The following is a 26323-nucleotide window of genomic DNA, read 5'->3' on the forward strand; positions in this document are numbered from 1 at the left end:
TGGGAAAAACGTGACTGAAAAAACTATTACTTTCCCGCGAAGCGCCATTTCTATTGTATTATTGGCTGGCGGCTCACAGTGTGAGCCCAGTGTTGACATAATTCTCCGAGAAGGCGTGACATGCTTCTAAATCTTTGAAGGTGAAAACTCGCAATACGATTTCTGCAGGATACCTTCTGTTCAAATGAATTAATAGGGTATGTAATTGACAGAATTTCGTGAAATTTGGCCCGAAAGTTAACTAAACAACGAGGAACAAAAGTGTGTCATCATTCTTTTTTTTAAACAAATACTTCCCTCCTGGCGCCCTCGGAACGCAACACGTTTGCAAATTATTTTTTACTGGAACTTGACAGATCTATTAAAAGAAAACCAATAGGAATACGGGGAAATGTTCACACAATTTGAGAGGTTGATGTTTTGTAAATAATACTGTGTAGTTACATTTCATCAGATATCACGTTTGATACCCGATTATCGATTATATTGTCATTTCACTTTTTACAGGCTTCCTTCGCCTTAGCAGAGAAATTACCAAAATAGCTTATAATTTTATCCTATTCTGCATTTATTAACCTTTTTATCGATACATAGATTGTGGTGGTTTCCTAAAAAACAGCGCGCGTACAATTTTTTTTTTTTCGGGAAGGCACCCGCGAAGGTTTGGAGCAACCTTAACCGAATAATACTGCCACATTCAGCACCTGAATTTCTCGAAACTAGTACACGCCGAAGCGTTTGGCGAAATGGCGACCGACCACCCTGCATTTTCACACCAACAAAACAAGGTGATACATACTTCGAGTTAAACAAACGTTTCTTGGAAACGGTCTTAAGCACAATGCACTGAAAAATATATATATTAGCAAACTGAAGAGTAAACGATCGAAATCTTAAATTTCTCCGATTTTGTAGTACGTTTTACTACAAGAAATTTAAGTAAAATGCTTCAGTATTGCGTTACTTCTACTATTTCATGTTGTTGTTTTGCAGAGGACGGCGACGAAATCTACCACAGTGTACCACACACGTACTGAGCCAGTGTTTTGTTAGTTGAGACTATTTTTTTCCGACGTTTTCGTTGCCGTCCTTGTCGTCGCTACTAAAGGTCCATAAAAATAGGGACGTTAAGCAGAGACGACGACGACGCCGACGCCGACGGAGATGGAACTTAAAAAATTACCTTCGCATCTTATGAAAAAATTCCCGATGATTCATACTCTCTCAGTTTGTGTAATGTGGCCGAACTATCGAGGAGCTAACGCCGTAGGGCCGCCTTTAAAATTCATAAAGAAAAACGAAAATTAATCATCATGCGTTAACGTTCTCCATAAAACCTCAAATTTGGTCATTTTACGTTGTTGCTTTGCAGAGGACGGCCAAAAATTTACCAAAGTTTATAATGCGCGTGCAGAGCCCGTGTCGTGCTAATTAAAACTATTTTTTTCTGACGTTTTCGTTGACGTCGTCGTCGTCGTCGTCGCGGCTTAAGCTCCATAATAATTGTCTCACAACGACCACCAATTTTTTCTTACTTTTAATCAGTCAACTATCCAAGCCTTCACTGTCATCTTTTTACGTACAATTGAAACGCTAGCACTGATATCACGATGAAAACAAGTGCCATGTTCAATACTTTACGGATACATACCCTATCATATTCATGAATTAAAATAAGCTCCAGTGTATGTCAGAACCGGATTGTTATCCTATTCCATTTCAGTTAAATTATCTGAGATACCAACTTTAACTTTCATTAATAAAAAAACAAAAAACAAAAAATAAAACACGCTGCAACTGAAAACATGACGAAAACATGTGCTTTGTTCAACATTTTGAGGTTGAATTACCGCCATATTCATGAATTATAATAATTTATTTTATGTCAGACAGCGATTCTTATCCTTTAATTATTAAATTAAGTTCAATGCCTCATCTACTCAACTTACCATGGCTTCACGCTAACACTACAACTGAAATCAGTCGTGATGGAAAGATGAACCATGTTCACTATATTTTCCGGCTCATCCCATCACTACTTCAGATTAATTGTCCATCCATTCAATCTTTAACTTCCATCGTTTTATATTGATAAAAGGCTAGAACTGAAATCGCCGTTAACATTCTTCTGAACACTTATGATATTCCTAAATTGCAACGGCATTTCTTAACGCTCATTTCTCTCCTTTTAACTTCAGTTAAACTAGTTACCCATTCAAGCTTTAAATTTCGTCATTTTGCATGTAATAAAGCGCTAGTTACTCAAATCATGATAACGAAATGATGCACAGATGAGCCACATTCACCGTTTACGATTGAATACTCTACGATATTCATGAGGAAAACTAATTTGTATCGTACATGGACTGTTATCTCTTTCACTTTAGCTTAGTTAACAATCTTCAACTTACTGTTTCGGTTTAGCTGCATTTACAGATAAATAAACAAATGGTTAAACTGTCGAAGGTCCAAATCCGAAAAATTTCTTCCGGGCTAGGATTAAGAGGACTGTCTACAAAGGTCGTTTAGTAAGGATCAAAACCGGACGGGAACTAGAAAACGCTTGTTTTATTTTAATTATATCTCCAGCTATCCCATTTTTGTTGAAAAAAACTGAACATATTTACACTTTAACACCGTTAATTTATTTTATTGCTCTTAAGGAATTATCTGCATTCTCACAACCCAATTTGATCCTTGGTTCAAATTATTTTTCCATTGTTTCAAACTACTCATTATCATACATACATACCCAAGGATAATAGAAAGATAAAATTTAAACCAAAGATAAATTATCGCTAATTTTCATCTTAAAATGTTTGTCAAAATTGTCAGTTATCTCCAGGTAGGGAGCAGTAATTATTATAATTATTATTTTGAAATTTTCTCAAGACCCTACCACTTTGAGTTTGGAGTTGCGTTCAGAATCTTTGTTAAGAGGGGTGTTATATCATTTCACGAAAGCGACTTCAATAACAATGACCTCAATAACAACAATACAAGATATAAGGGTGTTCGTTTATTCATTACCTTTTTGCACGTATATGAAGTTTTTTTCTTATCCATCATTAAATTTTTTTGGAATTATTTCCTGCAATGTTTTCGCCATATTCACTTTTTTTAAGCTTCGTATGTTCACTTTCACGTATCCATAAGGAAATTTTGGGCTCGGGTAAATTCTCTGTTGGAGATCACTTGATAGTTATGCATGCTAACAGCTATTTACACGAGTTTCAATGTCGAGTCTTGTAGCACGCCAGGCATTGAAGGATCAGTTTATTCGTGAGCATTTTTTCGAATAAACTATACCGCAATGTGCAATGATAACGGGTTATCATTTAGTGACGCGAATAATTTCTAAGTAAGCAAGTAAGTAAGTATATACACCTTGCGACTTTCATTCGACTAAGCAATGACTAAGCATTTGACTAGAAGAAGTATTTATTGTGGATGAGGATAACGCACAGCTGTCCTACAACTTTCCACTTCAAAGTTTCGGAGGGAAAAGCAGTTTAACCTAATCCATTTGATCTATATTTAAAAATGCCCATTGTATTGTCATTATATCGCCGTTATGATAATAAAACTTTTTCGTTCTTATCTACGCGAGTATCTAATTGTCTAATCTACAACAAGGACTCATACTTGTTGATAAATTGTCTTTGGGAGTGGGTTTCGAAGGCAGGATTAACGCACTTGAGTCCTAAACGTTACGAGAATAAAAACAGAAATAACAAACAATAATGTAGCAGTTTAAAAAAAATAATAATAGGTGTGAAGTACTTGAAACGCCCAATCAGGGTGATAGAACGCCTTTGAACGCCATCAATAATATAATAGAAGAGAAAAAACAAAAGGAAGCAATATAAATGAAAAAGGGTGATGTCGTCGGGTGTATTTAACTCGACGGTGATTGGCTATAATGACTGACAGTGAATTGCCGCAATGTGATTGGCTATTGTCGGCAACGTGGCCACATACCAAAAACTTGTTAAGCACTCTTCCCAAGAACACTTATTGCTGGGTCATCCGATAACGTGGACTCATCAAGATGGACGTCTCAGTTCAAATAATACTTCTTCTCTTTGGAGCTGGTAAGATAAAACCAGTTACAGTTTTCGCTTTTCACGATTTACCCCCGTTCTCTTCACAATTTAATTGCACCAGTTAAGGTTATGCGAGATTTTCTAAATTTGATGATTGTCTTGTCAAGATACAAATGACGAATTTAATTTTGTCGACATCCACTTCTCCTGACAAAAAATGCCACGATAAACAGTTAAGTTTAGAAGGAAACTACGTCAAGCAGAAAGACTAAAAGAGTGAAAGGAAAACAAAACATATCGTGTGAAGGTCTTTCAAATGTAATTTGGCAAAGGTGCATCTAATGTAATGTTCTTCAATCGCGAAGACCCGCGAAGACAAACAAATTAATGCATATTTACCAGACCGAGAATGGCCTGTATTTCAACGCTTTGAGTGATAATTTAGTAAATTTTTGTCAATAGCGAACGACGGGGAAAGGGTCAGCCATAAAATGAGGTTAACTTTTGGCTTTAACTTTTATAGTTTTAACGGAATGCTTTCAATCGTTATAAGTAACAATGGTAACGTTAGACTTGATCGAAATTTTTCAGCGACTTTTTTCGGTCAAAGCTCAAGAACACACCCAAATCAAGCTCTCTTCAAAGAGGCCAATCTCTGCGCTTGAGAAATATTTCTTGCTTGCTGATGTGAACTATTGACCAAGGACATTCAGGACATTCCTCAATTTAAACACTCTTCAAAGAGGCCAATCTCTGTGATTAAGAAAAATGTCTTGTGTTGATGTGAACTATTGACCAGACCAAAAGACACCACAGAAAACAAGCTAGAGTCAACGACAGTCCAATATTTTCAAAGCATAATACATCGATCTAGCTTTTGCTAATTCAATAAAGCATCTTAGGGCTAGCAAAAACGATTATTGCGAGTATATGTTTTGAACCAACTGGCATAAGCCTCTATCGTTATGAAACGAGAAGGAGCAAATTTGTCTTTGCTTTCACTCTCTTCGAGAAAAATCCGCTTTACATTTTAAGGTTGATGACTATTTTTGGTATTTAGATAAAGGAATTTTTAACAAGTTCATTTCTTTTAAAAGACAATTGAATAATTGTTTATTGTTTGAAGGGAGGAAATTAGCATGCTCTATCGTTTTCAATCACTCCCTTTTTTAGTGGAACAATTATCGGTGCTTTTATGTCAGCTGGTTTTTCAAAACGCCCGAAGCCAATGGCAACATAACTTAGTGCCTTTTTTGTATGGATGTTTACTCCACCGAAGTGAGTTTTTAGGTTTGAGTTCCACGGTGACACTTGAAAAAGCAATAAAAAATTTCATCCTGGTTAAGCTTTTTTAGTGCGTGATGGGAGGAAAGAGGCCTTGTCGTGTTTCAGTTTTAAAATAACGCCCTTCGCCCACTCAATGTGGCATGGTGTGGTCTGCATAACGAAAACTTGTCCAATCGTTCGTTGCTTGAGCGTGTTTTATTTTATCTGTCGGTGACAAAAGAGAACCCTTATAAATAACAGCTAGTTTGGCCTATGCTTTAGGATTGATTTCCTGGAATGGTTTTCAGTGTGCTACTGGCAGAGTGCAAAATTAAACGATTTTTAAAAAAGTTAAGATAATTAATTTAGAAATTCGAATTGTGGCCCGCGCGCTAACGCACAACATATAGGAAAAAAATTTTCAAAACAGAAAACTGTATAGATCAAATGTTTCCTTTAGATAAAAAAAAAGCTAGTGTAGAAACAGTATTGGAAGTATTGCTTCTGCAACGTATTCAATCAGTAGATCACTGAAACAGTTATGTGTTTATTTCATATGCAAAATTTCGTACATTATTTCATGCCAATAATAAAGAATAATTATACCGGTAATTAGTAAAATGGAAACCGAATTTACCTCGATATTACCAAGACGAAAATTAGCTTTTGGGTGCTTTCATTTTCTTTGATCAAAAAATCGTTAAATAAGAAAAAAACTAAAGAGATAAATTTACAGTAGCATCTCCATAAAGTGTCTTCTCACCAACTCTTTCCAGGTAAAGTTTGAGTTCGTTCATGTTGTGGAGGAGAACTGGACTATCCGGTGAAAAACTTTTCGGAGCAAGGAAAAGAACCAAAAAAAAAAAAAAAAAAAACTTAAAAGTCAATGCCACATATGACGAAACTGGGCCCACATATTGGTGTGAAAGGTTAGCGCTTTCACCACTGCGCCATCCCTGTCTCCTACATTTCACGTCTTTTGGAACAAACTCATTAAAAGTTTAAATAGACTGTTGTGGTTATGGAAGCTTTATATGAACTTAACGTATCATTTTTTTTTCTTACCCATCTCTTTTAGGACTTGTCGCAGGAGGTATGTCAAAATCATCTTACTTGAAACATTTCATATCTCTTGTTTTCATTTTATATTCTTTAACTTCTTATTGAATTGCCTGGGATTACCTTGAAAAAATATATATACGTGTTAGAACTGATTACCTGTATTTTTTTTTTCTACCAAACTTACCATGACCTTTTTCAGCTGTTTCACATTGGGATCTTAAGTGTCTTCGTTTTAATGTTTGCTTTTAGACTGTGACTCTCCATTGGGAATGAAAAGTGGACAGATTCCTGACTCTGCCTTATCAGCTATGTCTGAGGTGTGAATTCAACTAAACTGTGACTTTTTTTATCCCGTGGGTTTTGAACCGGATGCGCGCTATAGTGATGTGTGAAATTCCGTATACACATGGAAAAGAAATAAAACCTTGAGTCTCAAATATATTTCAATTAATCTTAGCACACAGACAAACTAATTACTGAAGCGACAAATTTGAATTCGAATGCACTTTGAATAGCCGAAAATAAGATAGACAAAACTTGCTTTTATACCTTTTTAATGCCCTATCTAACGTTTTGAACACCGGGATTTTGAAGAGGAATGTTGTATCAATTGTAGCCCAAAAAGATGAACTTTTACGCAGTCTCAGGACTATCCTTTTGCCTTCGAAATTTGGGAAGAACCTGGCTTTTTAGTGGGGAACATGTACCCGGTACGAAGTTAGGAAAAATGAGGAACTTAATGTCGTATTGATTCAGATATTGCTTCAACCGCCAAGTACTACTCTAACTCTAACTCATTTTTTTCCCATATCCAATTCTTTAATTTCTGTAATCGTGCACTCTGTTCCTGTTCACAGTATGGCGCTGCTTATGCACCAGGCAAAGGCAGACTCGACCATCAAAGCGAATATATTGCCCAAACTAGCAACAAGGGGCAGTTTGTGCAGGTGGACTTTGGAAAAGTGGTCAAAGTGACAAAAATCGGAACTCAGGGTCGACATAACTATCCGCAGTGGTTAACCAAGTTCACCGTCTCTTACAGCATCGATGGTTTCTTTCAGTATCAGTTGCATAAGCCATATGACGTCCCTCGGGTAAGTTAGCTAATAAGAAAACAAAAATAAGCAAAAGAAAATAACTTTTTGTATCAATTTGTTTTATAGGAGCGCTCCGGGAATTTCGAGAATATCAAGTTCAGCAAATAATATTATGACATTTTGCAAAATGGCTTAGAAGTTGTAGAACTGATTTGGTGAAGTATTTACCAAATAGCGTTTCAAATGTCAATTCATCAATTAACGATCTCTCCCTAAGAAGACCTTCAATTTTTATCAAAAAGATAGATTTCGCTCATAAATCTTCCATTAACTTCTCAAGTCAAGTAGGTAAAATTGATAACTGGAATTTTCTAGTTTCCTTATAAAAATTCAACATTTTCAATTTCAGGAATACATAGCAAACAAAGACTACATAAATGAAGTTGTCAACACCTTAGATGAGCCAATCCTTGCTCGTTATATTCGAATTCACCCCACTGCATGGTATGGTTACATATCGTTCAGATTTGAGTTATATGGATGTTATTCAGGTGAGGTAGACTGAAATCTTTTGTACTAGTGAAAGCTTTATTGGCGGTATCACTTCATCACTTCATAAATGCTTTTCCAGTGAGTCGTTTACATTTCAAATTACAAAACAATGATACCAAAAAGACACTAAAGATATAACAACATTATTCTAGATAAAACACTACAGCTTTCTCATCTCATAGTTAGTTATTAAGATAACAAGCTTTCCCTGGCTTGTATAAAAACTTCCATGGAGACCGAGGAATACATCGGGCTATTCTTGATGGTTTTTCTGCAAGCAGAAAGGTCATACATGCACACATAAAGGTTTGATGTGGGGAAAATCCAACAATACTTTTTACAATTGCGTTTCAAAGTTGAAAACGTCATGTGGTTCTTTACGTTTATGAGTCAAAACTAAAGTCAAATGAGTAAAAAAAAAATGTCGCAATTTAAAAGAGAGGGATATCACTTGATTTCCTTAAGGGAAAAACACATCAAAATCAACTCTAGTGATTTTATCTACCACGATACAAAACGTAAGAATAAAATTCCTTGTTTTTTCAATCTTTACCATCCTGGCCATCCGTAGCCAAACACATAGTTTCAGGAATGTAGTAAAGCAAAATAGAAAGAAAGCAGAATCCTTCTTTTTGAGATTTTAGCTTTTTAACTAAAATATTTTTCATAAAAAATATAGCATTGATTAGCACAGCTCGACCCTTTTTTCTCGCAGGATTCTCAACTCCTAAGCCTCCAACTTGTATGGCTGGTTTGGGAATGGAAAACGGAAATATCCCTGATTCAGCCATTACAGCATCGTCAATAGCCAGCTCAGCGTACAGGGCTGACCAGGGTCGACTGAACGCAAAGGCTGAAAGTGGGGGCACTGGAAGCTGGGTACCATCAGCTCACAACCAACAGCAGTGGTTGCAAGTAAATTTTGGAGGCTGGACAAAGGTTACCAGGGTAGCGATCCAGGGAAGGCTGAACGCTGCTACTTGGGTTACAAAGTTTAAACTTGCCTACAGCTACGACGGAGTGTTCTACCAGGACTATAAGGAAGATGGTGACCACGTCAAGGTACTGTTTTACTATAACGAGATACTTTCTTAAAAAGTATTAATTATTCATGGTGGATGTAGCCAAGAAATGACATTCAATTGTGTCAGGCTGATGAAGCTTGATGCCCATAAAATTGTCAGATCAAAAGTTTAAGGGTTTTAATCTGAACTCAACCACATGCATATTTGTTGGGATTCAGTTTTAAAGAGACGAGTCATTGAAAGAATGCAATAGATCTCGTCATCAAATAACGCACATAATTTTCATTTTTTTGAGCATTCAATCGTAGTTAGGACTTTATAAATGTGCACTAGAATAAGAAATGTTGAAGTATTCAAGTCTTATTTAAGCTTCAAAACGTTTTGCAAATTTAAGTTAAAGGTTCTGTTATGAAAGATTGGAATTGTAGCTTAATAACTTATGTGTTAGTTACTTTTTTCTGACGGAAATTGTTGCTATTAAAAGTGAAATGAATAAAAATTATTTCAGAGTCTTATTTATTTCTTTGCTGCAACCACTTCTGCACTTTTTTAAAGTTCCGTTTAAGTATTACAATTACTAATACAATTTGTATAGCGCCAAAATCCAAAAGTTGTAAGGCGCTCTGCAATAGTGACAAAATTTTTTTACAGAACAAGGACGCTAGATATGGTCAGAAAATTGTTCAAACGTGAAAATAAACTAGATATCAATTAAATGATTTTTTAAAAAAGAAACGTTATTAACTTATTTTTAAAAATATCGACTGAAGTACATGCAGTTGCTTAATTCAATGAGTAATTAATTTCATAATTTAGGAGCACAGAAAGAGAACAATCTGTCCACATAAGTCTTCTATTTAGAGAAAGATTAGAGAGAGGAGTAGCTAATAGCCAAAGCAGACCTAAGGTGGCGTCAAGTAATGTAAATTGAAAGTAGATCCTGTACATAAACAGTTGCTGAGTTATAAAGAGCCTTATCAGTAAACAGTAAAATTTTAAAACAATACGTTGATCAACTGAGAGCCATTGGAAATCTTTTAGTATTGGAGGGGGGGGGGGGGGTGGGGAGTGGTCGAATACTCTGTAGAGCCATAGTACTAAATTCAAAATATCACAATTATTTTTAAACGAGGATGTGCACGAGGCAGCCTCTTGGCCGTGCCTCGCATGTTTTATTGGACATTCTTTCCTGAGCTCTGCAACAAGCACCAGATCCTGCAGAATTTGCTTCACTGAAAATCTCAATGATAATTTCCCCTTGTCGGTAGATTTTTAGAGGTAGAGTTATCTCAACTTGCAGTCAGTCTTCTTAATTAAAACTAAAAAAATCGTCTTTTACGTAGTCGGATAGTGATTTACTTAGACATAACTTAGACGTATCGACACTAGACGTTAATGCTACAAAACAATACAATACAATACAATATAATACAATACAATACAATACAATACAATACAATACAATACTTTATTGACACTCCCATTAGGGGTTTTGTAATTACAATGGTAATGATAATCAAGAAATAAGTTAAAACACTGTACAAATAAATATTATAAAATGATAATTGATTTAAGTAATTAAAAACAAGCTAAAACCGATGACGGAGTAGCTCGTCGTAAAAGAGTCTTTTAAAAGATACTTTTATAAATGACGCTTAAAACTATTCAAGCACTGGCTAAGCTTAATTTCAGTTGGTAAGTTATTCCATATGTTAACATTTCTATAAGAAAAGGATCTCGGCCCTGTTTTAGTTTTAAATAATGGATTTATATAACTTCTGCGAACTTCTAGTCGCCCGCCCACTTACATTACCTCTACAACTAAAGTTATAACCTAAATACTCTGGGGCCATGCCCGTCGTACACTTAAACCCATAAAAGCATCCCTAAAGTATAGCTTGGGTTTGACTGGTAGCTACCTTAGGCTTTTTAACATTGGAGTTACATGATCGTATTTCTTAGTATTACTAACCATGCGGGCAGCAAAATTTTGACCTTTTTTTTGCACTTCCTAATACTTTTATCAGTAGTAATTGTCTAATAAAGAAAATTGCTGATGACAGAGAAATTCCCTGACAAAAGAGTAGAATTTCATTTAACTCATATTTAACTATAGTGAGCACGAGGCCAAGTAAACGGCCATGAAGTAATCGAGTCAATCTTCTAGTTTTTCGGGTTGAGTAAACCTTTTTTGCTCCTTTGTTTTTGTTTGATCTCCAGCGGCGACAACATTCCCCCTTAGAGCAATGGTTGGGTGTTTGTCAGTAACAGACCTTTTCTTTCTTACTACGGTGTTTACGTTGTCTATAAATAAAAAAGAGGTGCCTTTTTCCGTAAATTAAATGGTCCTACTGACCCAAACTCGTGTTTTTTTCTCCTTTAAGAGGCAGTAAAAGAAATAGAAAAGCCAATTTTTTTTAAACCTTTAATCCATTTTCATTTGGCCGTCCATCGCAGGGATATCCAGAATATTACTGGGTCATTTTAAACACAAGTGACCCGTTATTCTATTTTTCCTTAGGTCCTGATAGGCTTACATCAATACAGAAAATTTTAGCAACATTTTCAATTACATATTTTATTTATTTATTTATTTATTTATTTATTTATTTATTCATTCTAGCGACTATAGGACTGTAAAATAAAGTAAAATTCAAGAAAATAACGATAAGACTGTGTAAGTCTTTATCTGTTTTTTAGCTTTAAGTGAAACTAATGAAAGGCGACAGAGTAATTTTGTAGTAAATGAACATCGGCCTCTCAAGTAAGAATTATATAAATCATTTCTTTTCATATACAATGTACCTTATTCTTTGCTAAAAAATATATAACCAAAAGTTATATTTCTTTTGAAGGAATTTTCTGGTAGCACGGATCAGTTTACTATTGTCAGCCATTTGCTGGAGGAGCCTATTATTACCAGATACATTCGAATTATACCAATCACTTGGCATAGCAGTATTGGAATGAGAGCTGACTTCTATGGGTGCAAATCTGGTAAGTATCTTGGTCCCACGTTTGTGGGTTACATTATTCACACCATCTTTTGAAAGAATATTGTATAAAACTACACAGGGATGTGCTGCTTAAAGCACTTTTACTTTTTTGATAAAAAAAGGTTGTTTATATCTTAACCTAAACCTATTTAACCATGCGTTTATAGATTACTGTACCTGGAAGGAGGTGGAAGGAGGGGGGGGGGGGGGGAATGCTATGTTATGTATGGTAGAACAATTTACTCACTTTGTCTGAACAGGCGCCATCTCGAATGTTTGAGTCCTCCCAAACCTCGTATACTGTAATGACATAAAAACGTATAACTTACGGTAGTCAACTTAAAGAGCTTTATAATGGGCAATATAAGAAAAACTTCTTTAAACAAATGGGTGAGAAATTGGTTTTGCATGGAATCATCGAGTTAAACAATGATTATTTTCATATCTAACTGTTAACATGTAAACAATAAAAATTTTAGGAAAGCACGGGCTTCAGTTTAATTCTTATTAAACACTTAAGAGTTCATACACCTCTTTGAAGGCTTCTTCTATTGACTTGAACAGTTACTACACTACTAGATAGGGCTGTGCCCATAGCTAGTGCCCTTTTAAAATATGTTTAATTCGAGTTTAAATTATAAATCTATATGTTATATAATCCGAGGTATTCTTTTACGATTATTCAACCTATGTTTAGAAGATTGCGTTGTTAAAGGATTGCTTCCTTGCATTAAGCGCGGTTGGTCGGCCAATGACTTTTCTGACAGGCCTCTAATAAAAAATGAATAGTTCTGGAGTTTTCTCGGATTGAAAAACCTTCGTATGAAGAATGAGAAGACATCATAGCGAGTTATCTTGTCTTTTCTTTCGTTTTTGTAATTTTTTTCAGGTTTCACTCCTCCCGAGATCAAATGTGCTGATCCTTTTGGAATAGAAAATGGTAAGATTCCAGACAGCGCGATGACGGCCTCTTCGGAATACAATCAGTACTCAGCCGCAGAAAGGGGACGATTAAACGAAATGATAGATGGAAGCTACTATGGTGGTTGGTCTCCCAAAACCTCCAGTGCCAGTCAAGGGCAATGGCTTCAAATTGATCTAGGGAAGAATGTTAAAGTGACCAGGATTGCTACTCAGGGAAGATACAACGTCGGCTGGTGGACCAAAAGTTACACACTATCGTACAGGATCCAAGGAGGGTCCACTTTCGAACAATACAGCAATGGCCAGGTATCGTTTAAAAAGGTGTCGCTGGCAAATGCCAGAATTAACAAAAATAGGTTTTTAGGTGACCGGGGTTTTTCGTCTTCCGTGTGATGACTGTCTACTTGACTCGGGCAGTATTAGAACTATGACAATGGAACTTGGAGGCTAAAATATTTCTTTTGACTTCCACGATAATAATTAAGTCATACCAAGTGGCAATTACGTCATCTTTAATCCGTCATCTTGAAAATTCACTAAAAGTTTTAATCAAAGCCAATACAACACCAAATATGATATAAAATAGAACAGGCTCTGTCAGAAAGTTGAACATTTCTTAATTCAAAACAGGAGCATTCCAATTTCTGAAATAGCTATTTATCAAAACTTCCTTGCCATGGTAGCAGCAAACTCAACGAAAATTGACCCATCACACCAAATTTTTTCCTAATTTATCTTTGAGGGCGAGCCATCCTCACCAACTTTAAAATAACGGTAAATTTAATATTTTATCTTCCTCTGCCTTAGGAGTTTGCAGGAAACACTGATTCTAACAATGCAAAGGGTAACATTGTCGATCCACCAATCATCGCTCGCTACATCAGGGTTCATCCTAAGACTTGGAATGGATTTATTGCATTACGAGTGGAGCTGTATGGATGCACCGAAGGTGAAAATAGATAACGTTTATGTTTGTCGTTTCCTACTAAAACCAAGAAGAGGTTATTTTTTTTCAATATGATATTTCTACGCATTTTTGTAAAGTAAAAACTTGTAGGGGGAAGGGGTGGGGGGCAGGGGGGGGGATGAGATAAAATACCCTTTTTCGCGAAATAACGTTGGCAAAAAGAAGAAAAATTGACTTTTAAAATCGATAACTAGATATGACAATTTTTTCCAGCAAGCCATTTAAAACGAAGCCGTTGAAATCTGAACTCTAAAAGATTTAATATATCAATCATGAAGTGTTACATATAAATCGTGCAGCCATCGGGTTATGGATTGCAAAAAAGGGGTTAAGACAACGGCTAGCCTCCTTAATGCCTAGAAAATCTCTACTCAGAATTCATATCAATGGATATTTACTCAGCTGTGGCATTTGGGATTAAAATTGAAATGCTTGAAATGCAGGTATCTAGACAAACATCTTGCACAAAAGATATTCTGAGTTACCATTTTAGGTGTACTTATAGTCTACGTTCCTACAACCCCAAAACCTCCATGCAAGCTTTTCTCAACCGCTAAATGAAGTATCCACTACTTTTAAACCTCAAGTAGGGGATGAATACTTCTTGGGAAGGGTTGGGGGCGCTTATTTCAAATCATGAATTTTGAACAAAACAAAATTAGAATAAAAAAAGTAAAAGACAACTTACTGGAACAGAGTAACAAATGCTCTTTATCACAAATGCAATGGTATTTTTCCAGTTACAGAATATAGAACTTCTGTGTACTTCCAAAGGCAAATTTCTGGTATAGTCAAACGACTGAAGTTTCGACTATTAATAATGATAATCGTGAGTTTTAAACTATTTTATTCATGTAATGGAGATTAACAGAGGAGGGGGCACTTATTACAAATCCTGACCCTCTAACCGGAAGCCTTGCTGAAAGAGCTTTTCTTGGTGAGTTTTATTCAGTTTGATTGAGCAAGATGTTTCAAACTTTTCCCTTTACCTCTGATGTTATGGTTTTAGGATTTACCACTCCAAAGCCCCCAGTTTGCAAAGCACCCCTTGGAATGCAGGACAACAGGATTCCAGACTCTGCTATAACCGCATCTACCACTTGGAATACACATTACACGCCACCAGAAAACGGACGACTGGAACAGCATGCACCAAGCGGCAAGTATGGCTGTTGGGCTGCTGCTACTTCAAACACATTGCAGTGGTTTCAAGTGGATTTTGGTAAATGGACCAAAGTAACCATGGTAGCGACTCAAGGCAGAGAAGAAGCAGCGTGGTGGACAAAAAGTTACACTCTTGCTTACAGCTACGAAGGTGTGTTCTGGAAGGATTACAAGGAAGACGACCACGTTAAGGTAGACTATTTTCATGTACTTTCATAATGAAACATCGGGATAGATACGCTTAGGACACGCAGCCGCAGTAGATAAACAATTGCCGTTGCGCAATGCATTAAAAATCGTCCTAATTCATTAAACACTATGTCTGGGTTAAATTTATTCTCACTGGAATCTCCTCCAGAAAAAAATGTCTTCCTTTGCTTCAGTGTTGCGGTAAAGAACTTCAAAAGATATATTGATCTCAGTTTCACGCGTAATGCCAAGTATGGTCGAGGCCATTTTAGTCCAATTTCTTGGGACAGCTGATGCGAGTTCCAAAAAGCAGATCGAATTTCCTCTAGCTATCTTTAACGGTTTTAAGGCATATTTCCACTTAAGTACGGTACGTCCTAATGCAGACGTATTTTTGCTCCTTTCATGGCCGTGCCGAAAAGCAGATCTTAGCAGCCAAGGGCTACTTGAAAACAATAACAAATGGTGGATAACCACGCCTTTTTGCCGAGTTAAATCAGCAATTATAATGTTGAAAAGCTAAAAAATATATTTAGCCAAGCCTAGAAGCGGAGCTCCAATTTTTAACGTAGCATTTATAGAATTCGCGGATTTTCAAGCGTCGATCAAGCGGTTAAGGACGCTTCACAGCGCAGGTGAACAATAAATTGATGCCTGACATTAAGTTTTATCGCTGTTAGTTTACGCTTGAATTAAACTTATATACTCTCTTCATTGCATATGTAAAATTTACAACTCAGTTAATATTGCTTCTACTGAAATCTAAATGAACGTCAAGAAAAGGAGAAAACGGGAAAATCACTCTTGGTTGTTTGGCAGATCAGATCTTTAACTGAATGAGAGCCGTGCGGTGCGAACGAAACTTCCCCAAAACAAAATGTTAAAAGTTAGTTTCTCCACGAACATTTGCCCTATCGAAACGATTCAAGCATATTTGTAAAGCTTAAAACAAGTTAAGTAAAAAAAAATATTGATTGTTACTCGGAGACGCATCAGACTAGTAAACGGCTAGAGAGTTGCGTAAATTGGTAGGAGTTGCGTTCAAGTTAACAGAGAAAGACAAATTTTCCGTCGTTTGCTCATGTTCTCCACAAACCTTAAATTGGTCAGTTCACGTTGTTGTTTTACGGAGGACGGCTAAGGAATGTACCAAAATTTAAGATGCACGTGCGGAGCGATTGTTTTTGTTAATTAACAGCGTTGTTGCTGTTGCTGCCGTCGTCGTTGCTTAACAGGGTTCCCAGACATATTTAGCGCTAGGGTATAAATGTTTAAAAAATCATAAATCAGTCATTATTGCTCCTATTAAAATAATTCAGGCCCTTATAAAAATTTTTTAAAGACTTGAACACTTGGTTGTGGTCCGAAATATAAGAGCGTTGAAAAATTCTGCGTGTTTTTACTGTCCAAGCGCATGGAAGCAGAGCGGCGCAAATGCATTGCATATGCACTGCTCCAAAACAAAATGTTCAAAAAATATTTTTTCTGCGAATATTGGTGGTATCGAAATGTTTAAAGTATTTGTGTAAAGCTTGAAACACGTAACATAAAGACAAATTATCGATTATTGCCTGGAAGAAAGCATTTTCGTTTACAAATAATTTGTAAACGGCCGTCGAAATACACGTCATAATATATATATTTTTTTGTAAGTGCAAGTTAGCGGCCCGAGCAAAAATGCTTGGAAATTCAAAACTGTGTCAATTCTGCTCTTATAGTACTAATTCTAGTCTCTAAATAAACGTTAACAAATGGAGGATATGGGCAAATAGTCTTTAGCGCTTGGTAAATTTTTTTTAGGGCTTTTAAACTTGTGTGTGTTTAAAAGCAATACACATGAGAGCCATAAAGCCTGGTTTACACGTACGATGCAAACATAAGCATAAACAAAAGCAGAAGCACAAGATACCTACGTATAAACCGGTGCGACGCAAGCATAAGCACCTTGTTCTTGCACTTGTGCTGGGTTTACACGTACGACGCAACCACGCAAGCATAAGCACAAGCACAAGAGAATGGAACGATTTCCATTCTCTTGTGTTTGTGTTTGTGCTTGTGTTGTTGCATACGTGTAAACCAGGACGACGCAAGCATAAGCACAATCGCAGGGAAAGGAAACTGAAAAACAGTCTGAGGTTGTCAGCGTACATTCTGGTCCGCCATGTTGGAATCAAATCTCGCGCCAAAAGGCAGTCCAGCCGCGCAATTGTGCCACATTTTTATGCTTCTGCGCTTGCGTATGTCACCTTATGTTTACACTTATCGCACGTGTAAACATCCTTGTGCCTTTGCTTGTGCTTATCCTTATGCATGCGTCGTACGTGTAAACCAGGCTTAAGGTGCTAATGAAAAAAAAAAAAAAAAAAAAAAAAAAAAGAAAGAAAAACTGCCATGAAACAAAATGTTTTTAAATTAATTTCTAAGAAAAATCAGTATCACTATCGGGGAAATTAAATTTAAATGGACAGTGCCCATAAGGTAAAGAACTTAAAACAATCTAAAAGAAAAAGGGATAACAAAGTTATGAGCAATTAATTTAGCTGGGTCAATGTATAATTGAGTATGGACAACGTTGACTCAGTCAACCAGGACCACTTAGTTCTCGGCATATAAAAGCTAGGTAAAAGTTGGCCTGGCAAAGGCGGTGAACCACCTAACCGAGCCAACTGTTCTCCATATACATCGACCCTCATCTTCACCAATCTACTCTATAACCTAACTTGTGGTAGAAAAATATATAATCACGCATCCAGAGAGAAGACCAGTCGACTGCCATGGGGGAAATTTCAACCGTTCATTATAATATAGTCAAAATAATCTCTGTATCAACCAGGCCACTGGTTGTTTTGGTGAACCATTGAAAACTAGTTTTCTGCTACCGAAATTTTTGCATTTCAGTCAGTCTTCAGCTACGAAACTCATTCTGTGTTAATGTATTCTTTTCTTTATCTCGTTTCCTTTTCATCATTTGAATTATCGTCCTGCAGGAGTTCACTGGAAACAGTGACCAAACCACAGTCGTGGCCCACACTTTGGAGAACCCTATCATCACTCGGTACATTCGAATCAAGCCTAAATCATGGCAGGGCCTGATAGCGTTACGAGCGGAATTTTATGGATGCAAAGAAGGTAAAATTTATTATTTCTTCCATCAAATCAATATAATTTGGCCACCGTACAAAAATCAAGTACTGACGTCTTCAGCGTCCGTCAGTCGTGGGAACGAAGTGCGAAGAGATTTCAATTGGTAGTGGCTAACGATTGAAACGTCAGCTCTTGAATTATCCGTCTGTTTGTGGTACGGTGGTCACATTGCCTTATAAACTCTCTTCACCGTGTAAAAACAACAACAACAAAACAAACAAACAAAAATAAGTGAAAACAACAACAACAACAACAACAAAAACAAAACAAAACAAAACCCATTCAATTCGTGTAAATCCCTACCCCATGCATTCCCCGGTCCAGGGGCCCGTTTCTCGAAAGTCCCGAAAGTCTTTTTTCGCCGATTACACAGTGATGATAGACATGGTACTTGGGCAATGTTTTTACGGAATTATAAGATTTTGAAATTTAGTATTCAAAGCTAACAAAATTTGACTTCTGTTAAGAAACATTTATCACCAGACACTTATCGGGCCCGGTAAGTTACCGGAACTTTCGAGAAACGGGCCCCAAAAGTCAAGAAAAGCCCGGTCTAGATAGGGTTTACTTAGACGTATTGGAAATGGCCACGGATCGAACATTGCTGCGCAATACTTACTTAGAGTACTTTGCTTTCTTCTTAACACTTCTGTGTGATGCATGTGTGTCTACACAATGAGAACATGGAACAAAATAATGGGAGCTTTGTATCTTTGTCTTTTGCGCTTAGGTTTTACACCTCCCGAGATCACATGTGCTGAACCCTTTGGAATAGAAAGTGGTAAGATTCCAGACAGTGCGATGATGTCCTCTTCGGATTACAATCAGTACTGTCAAGCAGATAGAGGAAGATTGAACGAAGTCATTGAAGGAAGCTACTACGGCGGTTGGTCTCCCCAGACATCGAGCGCCAGTCGCGGACAATTCTTACAGATTGATCTGGGTCAGAATGTTAAAGTAACCAGAATTGCTACTCAGGGGAGATACAATGTCGGCTGGTGGACCAAAACTTATACACTATCGTACAGGATCCAAGGAGGGTCGGTTTTCGAATTTTATAACAATGGCCAGGTACTCATTATCATAATTTGGTTATAAATTTACATTCTTGCCATGATTACGCGAAATTCTCCTTAGGTACTTAACGCAAAAAAATTATGTTGCAATTTGTATTGCATTTTAATGAAGAGAAAAAAAAAAAGAAAAGAAAAGAAAGAAAGGAACCAATCTCCTGCATGCTATAAGAATTACGAATAGTACACTTTCGCACTAGATTACGCTGCGTTACGCTGTTTTTGTATATTTGGTCTTAAATCGTGGAGGTTTACGGCACCAAGACTCTGGAACTCATTACCTGACTCAAGCAGAACAGTGACTACTTACAAGGCTTTTAAAAACCGTATCAGAACACTAGATCTGGCAGGTGTACTATGATCGAGTGAGCTTTTCACACAATACGAATTATTGTAGTTTTTTATATCCATTTATTTCTTTATTGTAAATTTTTGTTTTACGTATGATGATTAATTTGTATTACAAATTTAAATTTTACCTAGTATGCCATTTGATGTTTTTAATTTGTGTTAGTTATTTTAATCATTTAGTGTGAAATACCTGTAAACTAGCTGGTGAGCCTAGCTTGCTGGTCTCACAAAAGCTAAGCGTATTTTTACAATAAACTGCTATCTATCCTATCTACACCCACCGATACCTCATAAAAGGTGAAAGGAGCTTGGCATTGGGCCCCTCCGTATAACCTACGACCAAACATGTAACTTATTACAGACAATTGTCAGTAAAAAAGGAAAGAACAATGGGAAACAAAGAAAGGAAGAAATGACAGGGCAGTAGGCTCCATTGGGCGAAAAACTGTATGAGCTTTTAATTAACATGGTTTCTTTTCTCATTTAGGAGTTTACAGGAAATAGCGACTCTAATAACGCCGTTGGTAACTTTATCGATCCTCCAATCGTGGCTCGCTACATCAGGGTTCATCCTAAGACTTGGAATGGATTCATTGCCTTGCGAATGGAGCTGTATGGATGCAAAGAAGGTGAGAAGTTATAAATTTTAGAGCCGGTTACTATACATCACTGGATTTCAAACGACGTATTGATCATCTATGTTTAAATGGGAAATGAATGTTTCTCTTAATCCCCAATGCAGCTAAGTTCTTTTCATTGAAATCTCGATACCAATTGATTTTGGTTGAGCTCGATGTTTGAAATTGTCCCCTTTCTCCGTATACAAAAAAAAAAAAAAAAAAAAACCCGCGAGTAAGATCCTGTATTTTTCCAAGTTAGCCTCAACAGGTTCTTATATCTAAATGATGCTTAACATAAATGTGGGCTATATAAGTTATTTAACAGTGGCTGGAAGAATCTAGTGGTACTGTGTAATGTGCATAGTGCCGTAATGTGCGCACTGTAAGTTATGTCTTCTTTATTACCATAAAAACAATCAAAACGTTTTTATGAATGTTGCCTTTTCCTATGCCTGAGAGTGAGAGCCTATTTCATTTAACTTATAGATTCTAAGTCTTAAAAATCAATTTTATAGAATAAGAACCTGATTTAGATCCCTAACAGGGATCAGCATGAAATTTCTCCTTGTCATATTAACGCTTATTCAACCCCTGAGGTCATGAAAATTAATTTTTTGTCTGATCACCCAACGTAAATTTCCTTGATATTTTAATAACTTCTCCCTAATATTTTTATATGGAAAGTATACAGACAAGAAATTCAGGTTCTAACCGGTAGATTTTCTCTGTTTTCTATTAGGATTTACCACTCCAAAGCCTCCAGTTTGCAAAGCACCCCTTGGAATGCATGACAACAAGATTCCAGACTCTGCTATAACCGCATCTACCACTTGGAATGCACATTACACGCCACCAGAAAACGGACGACTGGAACAGAATGCACCAAGCGGCAAGTATGGCTGTTGGGCTGCTGCTACTTCAAACACATTGCAGTGGTTTCAAGTGGATTTTGGTAAATGGACCAAAGTTACCATGGTAGCGACTCAAGGCAGAGAAGATGCAGCGTGGTGGACGAAAAGTTATACTCTTGCCTACAGCTACGATAGTGTGTTTTGGAAGGACTACAAGGAGGATGAATACGTTAAGGTAGATACTTATTGCTTTAATGCACTTTCAGAATGAAACACTATGTAAATAAATCCTGGAGACGAAGCCGAAACTGGGAAAAATACATTTGAATTCGAGGGTATAAACGTCCTTAAGAAATCGTACTTTCTCGGACCATCCCAAGATATGCAGAACAAATGCGCAGTAGCAAAGCGAGGCACCGTCCCTACATTTCTGTGGCTTACACTGTCTCTAAGTGTGACAGAAAGCGACAATCTAGCGAAGGAACTTATTCCTCAAAGCCCTATTCTTCGCCATGCACGGTCAGCCATGTTTTATTTTAATAGTGTTAGTAACTGCCTCTTTTGTTTCCCAGCCTAGAAAACGCAAAGTTGGCCTTGGAGTTGACATGCGAAACTTGTTTGTAATCGGACACAAAATTGGTTGGCGAATAGCTTTTGAACATGACGAGTGGTACACAAGATTTTTTTTACATTTTTATTTGGGAATCGCACATACAAGCTTTAAAAAAAGCAGAAGCTTATGTAAATCTTACGTACTACATGTCAGCACTGATTAAACTGCATAGGGATATTTAGGAATACAAAACAGTCTTGCCGGCTCGTAATGATCCTCCCCACCTTAACCTATCACCCCCCCCCCCCTCCCACCCCCAATTCTTCTCTGCCTTAATTCGCTTTCTATCCTTAGTACAATCGGCTGTTGAATGGTCATCCAACGGTCTGGACACGCCTCTGAATACTTTTTTTCTGGGCCTGTAGCCGCGATATTTAAAATAATTTTGAAGTGATGTCATGAAACCCAGCCAATGGGAAGCGAGACTTCTTTGATTGATGCTTCTAGTGCTAGCCCTTTATGAAAGTGAATCGGAGGATCGTGGATTGCAAGTGGTTTTCATATCAGGTCGTTAGAAAAAAGCTGTATATAGCATTGGTGGAATCCTGGCAACATGAATAAATTAGATATATGGAAAACGTTCATTAATACCGTGTGGTTTTAGAGTACCAATCTGGACAATGAATTTCTTCTCTCTTTTTTTTTGCCGATTTTATCACTTCTCTGCTGCATACAATACTACAATACTCTAAAGACCGCCATGTGCAACAAAGTAGGCGACTTCATGAAAGTTCTGATCCAAGCAACTAGTTGACGATTTTGACGATTGTACTGCATCGTGCGACAGAAAAGATCCCAATAAATTTAAAACTACTGCCACTTCTTCCTTACCCTCTGTTTTACAGTACAAATGGGAAATTTCTGAATTCTGAGAATTAGGGACCTTTCCTTGAAATAAAAGTTTCCTTCAGTAGCAAAGATGTCAACTTACTGAACGCCAAAAAACGCAAAACGAAACTGTTAACATCATCGCCTGAGAGCTCATCTTCACTAATGTACTTTACTACATAACCTGCATTCCAATTTAAGTAGAAATATATACAATAGAGACGACCAGGTAATCGCTACTAGAAAAGTTCGACCTTTACAATTTAGTTACTTTTCTTTCATATAGATCTCTACGTCAACTGGGCTAGCGGTTGGTTTGAAAAACCATGTGGGGGTTCATGCTACTGTGACGTTCTGTTATTTAGCCAGTCTTCAGCTATGAAATTCGCTGTTTAGTGTATTTCATTTTTTATCTGCGTATCTGTTTCATTATTTGCATTATCTTCATGCAGGAGTTCGTTGGGAACAGTGACCAGTCCACAGTGGTAGCCCACACTTTGGAGAATCCTATCATCACCCGGTACATTCGAATCAAGCCTAAATCATGGCAGGGCCTGATAGCGTTACGAGCCGAATTTTATGGATGCAAAGAAGGTACAATTTATTTTATTTGTTATTCAAATTATGCTTGAGGTGCATAACACTATGTAGTGTCCTATGCATCTTACTTCGCAACGACTTAATCTAGACCTGTTGATTGTTGCTGCTGCGTAAAAGAGGGGTTGCGATACTAAACAGTGTTCCGTGCCAGACTGTCCCGGTAAGCGTTAATGCAGTTTTAAAATCGTCAAATTGGCCAATGCCTAAGGCATAATTTAACTCTAAACCGGCCCTAAACGTGCTGCACGACTGAACAATCATATCGCTATATAAGTCCAAGGTCAAGCTTTAACTTCGGAATTTTTAAAGCTTGTGAAAATCTAGTTAACTCCTGATGCTTTCTCTTGTCGAGATAAAGTTTAAAAATTGTTTTCTTATTATTTTTCTCAGATATATAAGAAAGAGAGAGAGAGAGAGAGAGAGAGAGAGAGAGAGAGAGAGAGAGAGAGAGAGAGAGAGAGAGAGAGAGAGAGAGAGAGAGAGAGAGAGAGAGAGAGAGAGAGAGAGAGAGAGAGAGAGAGAGAGAGAGAGAGAGAGAGAGAGCTTTTAATGAAACTGTGTTTCTGCGTCGGTGGCGGAATGAAAACGAATTGAATATTGTGATAACCCAGTTGATAAGGTTATTTGACCATGCACGGTAAAGAGATTTGAGTGCTTACGTCCCGTGCGTTAGCCCTTCGAGAGCATCAGCACTTATTGTTATTTTTTCTTTACGGTGGTCCAATAAATTACCTTCTCAACCCTTGATAAAACCAAATTTCATGCTGTTCTAATTTGATCTTGGGTTTGTCATTATTCAAAAGATGTATTGAGTGCAAATAAAAAAAAAAAAAAAGAAGAAAATGAAAATAAAGAATTTTCGTCTTTCGTTTACCCTGTGGAAAATGTACCATTCAATTCATGTTGTTTGGGCTCTGTAAGGCCCTGTTAGGCTCTTAGGTTCTATATATTATTCTTCGGCAGTGAACTTCGACATAATTTTAATGTTTCAATCCATTTTCAAGATTGTGAAATTTGCAGTCAAATCTCGTAAATACTGTACATTTGCTTGCCTAAATCAATCAATCAATCAATCAATCAATCAATCAATCAATCAATCAATCAATCAATCAATGACCGATAATAAGAGTTTTAAATCCGCTGTAAAAATTCTTACATGACTCAAGACTATGCCTTCCTTGTAGAGCGAACGGCCAGGGATTGTTTAAGAACACATTTAGGAATCCTTTCACTTAAGCCTGTGCAGTACGTACGATTTTCTAACTTGGATTTCTTGATTCTCCTTAAACAACAGTGGCTATCGCTAGATAGTGAGCAGATCATGGCTAAACATATATGAGAGCCAGCACAAACTGGATAATTTCAGGTCTTGCAAAACCTGCCATTCAATAATTGTCACGGTAAAAGGAAATATCATGAGATTATCCTGTCACATCAGATTATTCCTGGCCACACATCGACAAAAGTTGTCTTGCTTTAAAAACGAATGCTGCTTAAAAGTGAAGCCATTTCCTACAGCTGAATTAGAAGTATTTTGTTTCTGTTTATATAAAGTACTGAGAAACTTGTCATGTCTTTGTAGAGCGACTTGTGCTGATGAAAGTAAACTTTAGTCGTCTTAAGGGTTTTATATGAGTGAGATTTGTACGAAAAAATGTTTCAATTTTGTGGCAAAATTTTCAATTGTTACCGTTTTAACTTAAGATTATTAAAAAAAACAAAAACAAAAAAAAACAAAAAAAACAAACAAAACAAATAAAAACAATTAAGCGTATAAACAAAGAGTTCCCCAAAGGGCAGGGATCAATACAATTAAGCAACAATGTGCCAGCAGTTGAGACACAATACTGCTTTGCAAAGTCATCTCAAATGCAATCAAAAGAGTCACTGGATAGAGATTCTGTGAAAAACAACACTTCTATGCGTTGCATTTGTCTACATAATGAGAACATTGAAACACAACAATGAGAGCTTTATATCTTTGTCATTTGCGCTTAGGTTTTACACCTCCCGAGATCACATGTGCTGAACCCCTTGGAATAGAAAGTGGTAAGATTCCAAGCAGTGCGATGAGGTCCTCTTCGGATTACAATCAGTACTGTCAAGCAGATAGAGGAAGATTGAACGAAGTCATTGAAGGAAGCTACTACGGCGGTTGGTCTCCCCAGACATCGAGCGCCAGTCGCGGACAATTCTTAGAAATTGATCTGGCTCAGAATGTTAAAGTAACCAGAATTGCTACTCAGGGAAGATACAATGTCGGCTGGTGGACCAAAACTTACACACTATCGTACAGGATCCAAGGAGGGTCCACCTTCGAATTTTATAACAATGGCCAGGTAAATTTGAATTATTATTGTTATCATCATCACCATCGTCCTGATTAAAAAAAAAGGTTATATATATGTCGATGTCAACGCCATGATTAGGTGAAATCCTTCTAAGCTGAGGCCAACTTAGGTACTTAACACATTAAATTTATGTTACAATTTCAATTGTATTTGTAATGGTAGGGTAGCAAGTTTCATTTGGCAAACAAAAAACTGTATAGACTTTTTAACATTTTTTTTTACCTTGATTTTAGGAGTTTACAGGCAATGTCGACTCTAATAATGCCGTTGGTAACTTTATCGATCCACCAATCATCGCTCGCTACATCAGGGTTCATCCTAAGACTTGGAATGGATTTATTGCCTTGCGAATGGAGCTGTATGGGTGCAAAGAAGGTGAGATATTTTGTTCCTTGTTTTACGCACAAGCTGGAGTGGAAATGACTGCATGAGTGTACGAATGTTCATCTCTTCTTCAGATAGGGTAACAAGGTCTATTGTTTCCTTTTTGAGACTTAATGACTTGAAAGCTCAATACGAATGATAAGTTTGGTATTTATTCTTAAGACAGGTGGAACCTATTTTATTCAGTACGTACAGGAAGAAAAAAAATCTAAGCCGTGTTCTCCAAAATCTCATGAGCATGCATAGCTTAACATACGCATGCTATATAACCATGTTGCAA

The 26323-nt window shown here is 36.9% G+C and overlaps 1 protein-coding gene across 2 annotated transcripts in view; it reads left to right on the plus strand.

The window, feature by feature from the left end:
• The first annotated feature begins 4022 nt into the window (after positions 1-4022).
• Positions 4023-26323, plus strand: part of LOC146479795 (uncharacterized) — a 50697-nt gene continuing 28396 nt past the window's right edge. The window contains exons 1-17 of one of the 2 annotated variants that reach the window (XM_085110638.1): positions 4023-4094; positions 6391-6405; positions 6624-6691; positions 7232-7468; positions 7821-7962; positions 8679-9025; positions 11844-11985; positions 12874-13214; positions 13716-13857; positions 14885-15231; positions 18216-18357; positions 19103-19443; positions 20284-20425; positions 21156-21502; positions 23161-23302; positions 25307-25647; positions 25893-26034. In XM_085110638.1, the coding sequence (XP_084966764.1) occupies positions 4052-4094; positions 6391-6405; positions 6624-6691; positions 7232-7468; positions 7821-7962; positions 8679-9025; positions 11844-11985; positions 12874-13214; positions 13716-13857; positions 14885-15231; positions 18216-18357; positions 19103-19443; positions 20284-20425; positions 21156-21502; positions 23161-23302; positions 25307-25647; positions 25893-26034 (3421 nt within the window). In that variant the 5' untranslated portion in view covers positions 4023-4051. The remainder of the gene's footprint in view (positions 4095-6390; positions 6406-6623; positions 6692-7231; positions 7469-7820; positions 7963-8678; positions 9026-11843; positions 11986-12873; positions 13215-13715; positions 13858-14884; positions 15232-18215; positions 18358-19102; positions 19444-20283; positions 20426-21155; positions 21503-23160; positions 23303-25306; positions 25648-25892; positions 26035-26323) is intronic. The other variant, XM_085110640.1, reaches the window with a different exon arrangement.

Source organism: Pavona decussata, unplaced genomic scaffold, assembly GCF_977016875.1.
Source record: "Pavona decussata unplaced genomic scaffold, jaPavDecu1.1 SCAFFOLD_58, whole genome shotgun sequence".
NCBI classification, from domain to species: Eukaryota; Metazoa; Cnidaria; class Anthozoa; order Scleractinia; family Agariciidae; genus Pavona; species Pavona decussata.